Source organism: Megalops cyprinoides, chromosome 13 (genome assembly GCF_013368585.1).
Source record: "Megalops cyprinoides isolate fMegCyp1 chromosome 13, fMegCyp1.pri, whole genome shotgun sequence".
In the NCBI taxonomy this organism is placed as follows: domain Eukaryota; kingdom Metazoa; phylum Chordata; class Actinopteri; order Elopiformes; family Megalopidae; genus Megalops; species Megalops cyprinoides.
In genome coordinates this window covers 34,111,127-34,121,798 of record NC_050595.1, presented here as the reverse complement: position 1 = coordinate 34,121,798, position 10,672 = coordinate 34,111,127, and the positions used below count along the sequence as shown (strand labels likewise).

Here is a 10,672-nt window from a genome sequence, read left to right as displayed (position 1 = left end):
CCCGTACTCGTCTTTTTGTCGTTCACTCATCCCTCCATCCTCCCAGTCACCTCAGTTCATTTCTCAAAGTCTTACCACTCGGTCACCTTTCAGCCTATGGTCACAGTACCTCATATGCTGGCTCAGGTCATGCCACCCAACACACACTGAAACCCATACTGACCCGCACTCATCTTTTACTTATTTATTCATCCCTCCATCCTCCCACTGACTTTAATTCATTTTTCAAAGTCTTACAACTTGGTCACCATTAGGGTTGGGAACCGAAACTCGGTTGCAAAATTAGAACCAAATCCAAGCACCAGGTACCCGTAAAAAAATTGAATTTCAGTTTCTAAATGTCTACGTGTCCATTTGTTTAGCCCTTTCGTGCGTACAGTCACACCAGATTGATTAGCCATGTAGCGCGTACGATAAAACTGGTGCAATTAGAACCCTAGATTGGAAAAATTGTAGCTAATTTTAGCTTTGAGGAAACAACGATTTAACATTAAAAATGTAGCAAACACTAGCTGAAAACTATGAGAAGCTTAATAACACTGATGAAAACATAACAAACCACGCAACGTAACATAAAAATAAGTTACGTGAGAAAGGGTTAAATACGAGCTAGCATGCATGGCTAACATCACAACAGTGTGAAAGATGGACCGCAGTAAATGGTCAAAAGTGTGGCTTCACTTTAGAAAACAAAATGAAAACAAGACAAAGTGCAATGCATGTGGGAAGCTAATTAGCTGCAAGTCAAGTTGCACATCAAATCTGACAAAACATTTAAGGCAGCACGGCGTCGATCTGAAAGACTGTGTTTAATGTCTTGTGATAAGCAAGTGTGGTGGAAAATTTTTGATAAAGTGTATACCCCATATGAAAATTATGAGTATTGCCACTTTCACCCCCCCCCCCCCCCCAGCAAACCAGCCAGCAAACATGATAAGCATTGCCAACAGATGTTAGCTTTTGATTTTAACCACAGTTATTGACATATTGACTGAAGTTATTGATATATTACATTGGCTATTTACTTTATCTTTACTGTACATGTGGAGGTCTAGAAGTGTATAAGGAAACCAGACAATCTAATATGTTAGCCTTAAATAATATGTATTATATTATACTTTGTATAGTGGAAAATATTGTTTGCATTAAGCACTACTACTGAAAAGTAATATGATGTGATTCTATGCCTAAATAATGCTGGGGGTTACCCTAGGTCATAAACATTGCATGTAGGCCATTGTAAGACACCGCTAGGGGGGTAATCTTGGGGGCTATTACAGGACAGTGGGTGACCTTGGAGAAGGAACACTGCCTTCAGCATTGGCCCTCCCTGGAAGTCACCCCAGAACCTTCGTGCACTATGTTGCTGTTCTATAGTCATGCCAACTTCTATTGGTTCATGGTCTACGCTTATTGTATTTTTTTGCCTTCACTTCTCCTATTGGTTCATAATCTACGCTTATTGTATCTTCTCTCCCTTCACTTCTCCTATTGGTTTACGGTCTACGCTTATTGTATCCTTTTTCTCTGACTCATAGTCATGCCACCTTCGCTTATTGTATCTTCTCCCCCTGACATGCCCCTACAGCGTGTCAGCATGTTTTTGCCTCCTTTTAACATATGCATCCCATATTAGTTTTATATTTTCTTTTAGGAGTCATACAGCTAGAAAATAAGAGCTGATTGCCTGCTTTGGCCTAGCTGACATCTACTGGCAAATGCTTGCCAACTGTATGTGGATTTACTGCTGTTTGTCATAGTTGCCCATCATAGTAGTGCTGAGCCAACGGCCCCCCTTTGCGGGGTTTAATTCTTCTTTGTCTTGTTCCTGTGGCCTGTCTTCTGGGCCGTGTCCAGACGGGGCCTAGTTCTTACATTAACCCTTTGCTTTAAGGACTAACCTTGTAGCTTATGGCACATAGATATCTGTGTGCCTTCTTACAGTCTGCAGCACCGCGGTCTGGCTAACTGAGTTACTTAACCTTTTTTATTATTTAAATGTGGGCCTGGAAATAATGGTAATATTCCAGGCATATATGCTGTGTATTATTTAATTATGTTTAAAAATCATATAGGTGTGGAGTGGAAATAATAGTAAATTTCAGAAGTGTTATGTTTAAAAATAATATACAATTAATGACTATGGAGTTTATGGGACTTTCCAGGCAGGGTAAATGTAACAGCTTAAAAATTAAATAATGGTGTATTAAAATGGAAAATGGGATGATCTTGAAGGAGGAGCCTGGGAGGAGTTGGAAGTTGTGGTCTGGGATGGGAGGAGTGAGAAAAGGCATAAAGGATGGATGCAGGCTAAGGGAAGGCGGAGTGATTGGGGAGTGTTTGTGAATGTATACACACCGCATATACACCTGTTGCTCCGCGGACCAACCCGGTTTACTGTATGTGATTGATCACCATATGCAATAAACCAAACAACCATGATTACATCAGACTCTGTGAGGACTTATTATTTTCTGGAAGGCATCAAAATGTGGAGGAAGACCCTCTGTCCATTTGGCCCAGACCAGGGGGATATCCACCACACAAGAATAAACAGAATAGGAATCGGAATCGATAAATGCAAACGATACCCAACCCTAGTCATCATTTGACCAATAACCACAGGACCTGATATGTTGCTTTGGGTCATGTGACCCAACACTCACCAAAGGTGGGTGTGTCCATAGCAACCATATTGTTTACCCTAGCAACAACTTAGCAACACCCAGGCAACCACCCAACAATTCCCTAACAACCACCCCATATACCTTAGCAACCACCTAGCAATGCCCTGGCAACCACCTAGCAACAGCCTAGCAACCACTTAGCAACAACCTAGCAACCCCCTAGCAAAACCCAGGCAACCACCCAACAACGCTCTAGCAACCAAATCATATACCTTAGTAACCATTTAGCAACGCCCTAATAACCATCCAGCAACAACCTAGAAACTGCTTAGCAACATCTTAGCAACCACCTAGCAACACCCTAGCAGCAACTTAGCCACATCCTAGCGATTGTCTCACATACGTTACCATGTTTTCGCTGCCGGGTTGTAAGCACACTCTGCATTTTCTTCAGGAAATGCACTCTTCTAGCTCTTCTTCTTCTTCTTCTTCTTATTCCACCAAATTTTGTCCTGCTTCTCCCACAATTTTTGAGATATCGACCCCAAACCAACTGTACCCCGTCTGGTTTGACCCTGATCGGTGTGCTTGTATAAGCCATACCAGCACTCGTTCTCCAGTTTTTGTAGTTTTTTCATCACATTTTTCCCATACACTCCCATTCATTTTCAAAATCACCCCCTCACACTTTATGGCTTTCCCACTCGGCCACTTCTCACCCTATAGCCCTTCACCTCAGTTCATTTCTCAAAGTCTTACTCGCTCGGTCACCTTTCAACCTATGGTCACAGTACCTCATATGCTGGCTCAGGTCATGCCACCCAACACTCACTGAAACCCATAATGACCCCACATTTGTCTTTTACTCGTTTATTCTTCCAATCCTCCCATTCACTTCAGTGTATTTTTCAGTCTTACTTCTTGGTCACCATTTGACCAATAGCCACAGGACCTGATACACTGCATTGAGTCATGTGACCCAACACTCACCAAATGTGGGTGTGTCCCTAACAACCATATTGTTTACCCTAGCAACCGCCTAACAGCCACTTAGCAACACCCTAGTAACTGCCTAGAAACTGCCTATTGTTTACCCTAGCAACCACTTAGCAACACCCTGGCAACCACCCAGCAACGCCCTAGGAATGCCCCAGCGACCATATTGTTTACCCTAGCAACCACCTAGCAACACCCTAGCAACCACCTAGCAACCACTTAACAACACCCTGGCAACCACCCAACAATGCCCTAGCAACCACCTCATATACCTTAGTAACCATCTAGCAATGACCTAGCAACAACCTAGCAACAGGTTAGCAACCACCTAGCAACACCCTAGCAACCACTTTATGTACCTTAACAACCACATAGCAAGAGCCTAGCAACCACGTAGTAACACCCTGGCAACCACTTAGGTTAAGCTAAGTAGCCAACTAGAAACCACCTAGCAACATTCTGTTAACCACCTAGCAACTTCCTGGCAACCACTTAGGAACTAACAACCACCTAGCAACCTTAGCAAAACTTTGGCAACCACCCAGCAACGCCCTAGCAATGACCAGCGACCATATTGTTTACCCTAGCAACCATTTAGTAACACTCTAGCAACCACTTAGCCACATCCTAGCGATTGTTCCAGATCATTCCATGTTTTTGCTGCCGAGTTGCAATCACACTGCATTTTCTTCAGGAAATGCACTTTTCTAGTCTTTTCTAGTCTTCTGGCTATGGTGTCTATGGCAGCCCCTAGAACTGTATGGAAAAACGTTTTGAAATTGATCGGGGACCGTCCCATGATTTTTTCATCATGTTTGATGTCAGTGCCTTGAACGCTCTAGCACCACCAACAGGTCAAAGTTGGAGGTATATTTACACACATAACATTTGAACCATATGCCAGATTTCAAAAATGAGGTACTCTTGAATTCCTTGGATCAAGCTGAGTTCGATGCATCCATGATGTCAATTTGTGACATATCTACCATATTAGATTTTATGAAAAAGGTTTAAAATTTTTTCACAGGCCTCAAATTTTGTCCAATTTTCACCAAATTTGCTATAGGTGATCTTCATACCAAGCCTGAAAAAAGTTATCATACGGGTTTTTGATTTGTCCATTACATCCAATCGAAATCGGCAGCAAAGCCTCCAAACAGGATTCGAGATCATATCTGTACATAACTGTTTGATGTGTTGACACCAAACTTGGTACATGAACTTGGGACCCCTTCCTGAGGTTGCGCAAAAAAATATGTCATTTGACCACTGGGGGGGTGCCACAGTAAATAAAAACACATTTCGCCCAATAACTATTGATGTGTTTGCCTTAAAAAAAAGTTGAAAAAAATCTTGTGTCTGGTGATACCTTGGGAGGTCCCAGGACAGAGACAAAAGCATTCAATTGAAAATGACTTCCAAACAGGAAGTGAGGTCATAACTCAGCAATGCTTTGATGTATCAATACCAAACTTGGTAGACTCGGGACCCCACCCTGAGGATGTCCAAAAGATTTTCATCATTTCACCACTGGGGGGGCAATAAGCAAAAATGCATTTCGGCTAATAACTGTTGATGCGTTTGCATTAAGAAATGATTCGTGTGTCTGGTTATACTGTAGGAAGTCCCAAGGCCAAGACATGCCAACTTGTCAAGTCAATCTTATTGATATGGCTGCCCTATTGGATTTGTTCAAATGATAATTTACTTTAAACAAATACTTTTCTCAAGCTCTGAGGTTAGGTGTTGTGTAGCTCTTCGTCTTTGGCCTGCATGTTGTGCAGCAGCAAATGACTCATCAGGCTGTATGGGTTCATGCACATGCTTTATTTGCGTCTGGCGATAAAAAGAATAATCCATTACCACAGTGTTGTTCAATATGTCCTGCTCCAGCCCCACTCTCGTCACCTGTCGCGGGAAAAGGGCAAATACAGAATGATCATATAGATTTTCAAATTAACAGATTATTATCATGTTTCTTTGTATTACATGCATACATTTTTTAATTAACAGTACATTCTTTGGTATCACACGTACGCATACACATTCCCATGTGGCTAGGATACTAGTCACCAGAACCCATCTTTACATAGCATAGAAAATGAACTTTAATGCAACGAATACATTTGCACACTATAAACAGCATAACATACCTGTTGATAACAAGAATAATTTGTTGGCACAGCGTTGTTTAATATGTCTTGCTCCGGCCACTGTTCATGTAAAGTAAATTATATTTAAAACACTAGTATTAGCCACTAGCTAGACGATGCGCGTGTGGCAGTTATCTAGCGAGCCTGCAGAAGCTAACTAGCGAAGCTGCAGAACCATTCATTTATATCAATAAAACAATTACAGTAGGCACTTATAACAATTAAACTTCATCACAAATCATTACATATACATTCGTAAAACACTTAATACACGTGGATCATATTTTCAAGTGGTTTATAACATTTTAATTCACCAAAAGGGACAGAGCAAAGATGCTACCCACCACTCTCGTCACAGGTTGTGGGAAAAGAGACGAGAGTGACGTTTACAGTGAACTTGATTACAGCCAGTACCAACTAACACCATAAGAAGGTGTCAGGAATACAATATCACGTTTCTATAGTTAAAGACTATTAGAACATTACTCCCTTGGGAACAATAACATACTATTTTCACAAACTTATTAACATGCAGGTACTTTTTACTTTTTTACCTCTTTTGTTGAGCAAAGTATCTTGTCACACTTGTACAGCCGCAGGTAGAGAAATTTGCACTGATGCCCTGACAGCATGACAACACCAACAGAAGCACTACAGCTGTGTTTATATGTTTATGTTTATGAAAATATTGAGTACCTGGGCAAAGGGATTTAATCAACGGACTGTAACTGAATTGCTTCTATACATTTTTTTCAGGTATATAAAATGGATAATATTGTAAAATGCTTGCAAAGCTATTTTGGGCCAACAAACTTCTTGTCTACTTCTTATAATTGTTATAATGATTCAGGCAGACAATGACATTAGATTCAATCTTACTCTTCATGGCAAATACAGAGGCATGGCAGTACCATGAGACCTCTGTAGGCGGCACCCTCACACAAGCTGTTTGTGTTCCTCCTTTAGGCAAATGTAACTGAACTAGCCCTACCTTGATAATGTATGTTCCTGAACACCATGCAACATTCGAGCATGGCCACAGTATTACATTATATGGACCAATTTTGTGTGTATTTTAAATGGTATTATTTTATTTAAAAAATAACCACTGATACATTCATATCTGCCATACATGCCTTGTTTGTTAAGATAAATCAGTGAATTATTCTCAATGTTATATTCTTGGTCCGTTGCAATCTTCCACACTGACAGTTCACGTCTCACAACGAATAAGTTCACTCCACAGCTATGAGCAGAAAAGAAGTAAGTCACAGGGCTTTTTCACAGCTATTTTTTTCACATACAAAGAAGTCTGTGGTGTGAAATATATTTCAGTAAGATTTTATTTGTTTTTGAGCTTCATCATTTATTTTCTTTCCTCCACCCTAGAGGAAGAAGTATACACATTTCTGTCAGAAGGCCTTAGATGTATGCATCTAATCGTAAATGTCTTAAAGTACATTGCATAATTTGTCTCTAACTCTATCTTCCCAGTGCCGGCCAGAAGCAGATGGGGCCCCCCCTCTGAGCCCGGTTCTGCTCAAGGTTTCTTCCTGATAGGGAGTTTTTCCTTTCCACCGTTGCCTTAGGCTTGCTCTCAGGGGGTCTCAGGCCTGGGAAAAATGTAAAGCTGCTTTGTGACAACTTGTGTTGTAAAAAGCGCTATACAAATAAAATTGAATTGAATTGAATTGAATCTTAAAATGACAACTTTTTTGATTCCTAATTGATTAATCTGAGGTTCTGATCTCACAAAGTCAATGCATTTTGTTGCTGTGTTATCCACTAACTAGCCGGCATTAACTATGGATGGAAATTAAAATAAAATATTAAGCATGACCAGAATCCATGCCAATCATGGGTGTAGATGCTTCAAATGATATACATTGTGTTTTGTCATTTTGATGGTTGTAATTAGATGTAATTATCTTAAATATATGACGTTGGCTTGTGGATGACTAACAAGCAGCAGTTTTTGTCTTTCTTGGGTACCAAAGAGGAGTTTGATTTTCTGACTTAAAAGCAGACACATCATTAAATTATGTCATTAAATTATGTTGAACCTATCAGAGCAGCATCAGATCTTGTAATCTTCCTATGAAATTGTCTGAACATGTTGTTTAATAAATAACATTATATTCAATAATTTATCTTGTTCTTAAGTTGCAAAATAACATTTCCTCTAATTTCTCAACACCAAAATAAAATTGTAAACTGGACTGAATTGGAAATCGGACTGAAATTTCTTGAGGTTTTCACAAGATATCTTAATAATTATAAAAATAACAATTCCCGACAGTTTCCTTGAGTTCTTGCCTTGTTTTCTTTAAAATATTCTGTAACTCATCTAATGTATCAACTATTAATAAAGAATAATACGGCGTAGAGGTAAGTGTCACTCGTTATTCAACATCAGCCCAAAGGTAGTTCTGTACAACTGGAAGCAGGGACATGCTCTCTTTCGGAACGAAGTAACTCGTGCTGTGAACTCGGCACCCCCTTGCTGGGTTGGTTGCAATCATTGTTTCACTTCAGCGTTAACGACATTCCAGAGAGACGCAGCGCGCCGTGTCTCCTTCCTCGCATTCCTTCCACAGAAAGGAGTCCCGAGGCATTTATCATTCGATACAAGGCCATGACACAAGCAGTGCTTCTCTCAGGCACGTGCACTGATATCATTGGTGCGCAAATCTTTTCTCTCATACAATTTGGAGCGTAAGACCAAAGCTATCTCATAAAACTGCTATAACCTACGAGGGAAAATTCCTCCGCGCAGCGCGCCATTGACTGTAAAGACCTTTCAACTTATCAAAGACTGAAATTGACAAACGTCTTTTTAGCCCGTAAAAAAATCTTTCCTTATCATTTTTATCTTCGAGTGTGATGGCTTTGCATTATGTTAATATAACGCGAAAGAGGGTTATTTTGGCGAAATAACGGCTCTGGTTGGCTTGAGCCCGTTTTTGTTGTGATTTCCATGTGAAGTGAGATTGCTGCTGTCTTTGGCTAGTTGGCTAACACTTGATAACTCTTGTTTCTCGGGAACAAAAACCATGGATAACTATGAGGAGAATTTGGGACTCCGAGCAAGTAAATTAATAGAGGATCTTTCAATGTATGAAACGTATACAGATGGGGTTTACAGTGCAAGAAGAGACATGGTCATTAGCACAGATTTGGAATTTTCGACTCAAATGATTCCCGAGCAGAAAACTAAAAGAATCAATGGTTGTTCTGTACTGCATCAGCTGCCCCATACCGTTGAAAACTACTCTTCGGGGAATAAAGTTTACATTGCGGCTTCTGTGCGTCCAGTGAATGGAAACCGACCTCTTCACGAAGATTTCTGCAGCCCTCAAAGAGATGCAGTGTATTGTGAAGATGGCCATTGCACCAAATCCGAAGTTGCCTTACCGTGCTACAGCGGCGCTTCCGAGCGGCATCGGAGGTACTCTGTGGAGGTGCAGCCTTATAGATACAGCACCGGTAGCGCGTATGATGCGGTGGTGGTCAGCAAACAAGGAGCTTCTCCTCCTTTCCCCGGCAACAGAAGCAACAGTGTCTGCATTAGCACCAATCAAGACGGCAGGTACAATGTAACCAGCCCCCGTTCGAGTTTAGCGTTTTCTGTGTACTCTCAGGAGCAGAGCAAGCATCCAAGCCCGCGGTCTAGTATCAGCAGCCCTCGGACTAGTCTGGTGGTACCCGGTCAAGAAAAATACAGTCCCAGATCCAGTTTGGCGCAGTATGACGGGAACTGTACGCTTAGCTCAAGGTCCAGCTATGCAAGCACAGCCAGCGACACTAGTAAACATTCCAGTCCAAGGACCAGTTTGAACAGCTATGACTGCGGGAGTAAAACCAGTAGCAACCGTACAAGTGGCATTAGCATGGGGTACGACCAAAGGCATATCAGCCCGAGGTCGAGCACGGCTAGTCAGTACTCTTGTACCGCTAGTCCACGTTCTAGTTACTCGGATTCTCGGTACATGCCGACTGGAAGTCATGAATTGGAGGGCTCAATGGTACACGGCATTGCTGTAGCTAGCCCACAGGACAGTGGCGTTAGACCCGGGGTCCCGGCAAATTGCGTGTTGAGCCCTCGCTCCAGCATTTCTAGCCACAGTTCTAGAAGTTCCCGCAGTTCACGGGGATCCATGAGCACATACCCGGAACTGCAGCTGCCCTCGCCTAGGTCGTCGATGCTGGCATCTGGTTTACAAGAAGGTGCAGTAATACAAGATTTCGGAGACACCAGTTGTCTTCACAACAGGACCAACCTCCTTCTTTCGTCCCCGGCAATACAAGAATCGCAACAACTACAACAACAGACGACTCAGCTTGTATTAAACCCAGAAGTTACGCCGGGCCTACCAGCATCTTTTAATAACAGTAACCCCATGAAAAATTCGGCCTCGGCTCAGAAATTTATGTTGCCTTACCAAGTTACCCCGTGCCGGGAGAGTGGCCCCAGCCAAGCCGAAAAAAGGCTAGAGGCGCTCACACTTGAGCTGGAGAAGGAGCTAGAAATGCACATGAAAAAAGAATACTTCGGTAAGTGTAATCACTAAAATATAAGTGCCAACCATGAACAGGCTGGAGGCACTTACCTGTCTTGTTATTGCACTGTTTTGCATAAGGTGAATGCTGGTCAGAAAAACTACTTGGCAAAGGTTGTATTGGATTGAATTTCATAAGGCAGACAGCTTCTGTGCCCAATAAAAAAAAAACTGCACGCGCCAGTGACATAGCAGACTGAATGTATAGTCTATATCCTGTCTTGATTTGTAATTGAAAGATTTCGGTGAGAACAGAACAAGATGTTCAGTTGAGATTAAACCTGTGTCAAGTGCAAACCAAGTGGGAGGTTTGCTCTTTGTTGTGTGGTATTTCTGT

At 41.7% G+C, this 10,672-nt stretch overlaps 1 protein-coding gene across 1 annotated transcript; it reads left to right on the top strand.

The window, feature by feature from the left end:
• Positions 1–8,666: 8,666 nt before the first annotated feature.
• Positions 8,667–10,347, top strand: LOC118787732 (Wilms tumor protein 1-interacting protein homolog). The gene has a single exon (XM_036543365.1). The coding sequence runs from the start codon at positions 8,830–8,832 to the stop codon at positions 10,345–10,347; it is 1,518 nt and encodes a 505-aa protein (XP_036399258.1). The 5' UTR covers positions 8,667–8,829.
• The last annotated feature ends 325 nt before the right edge of the window (positions 10,348–10,672 follow it).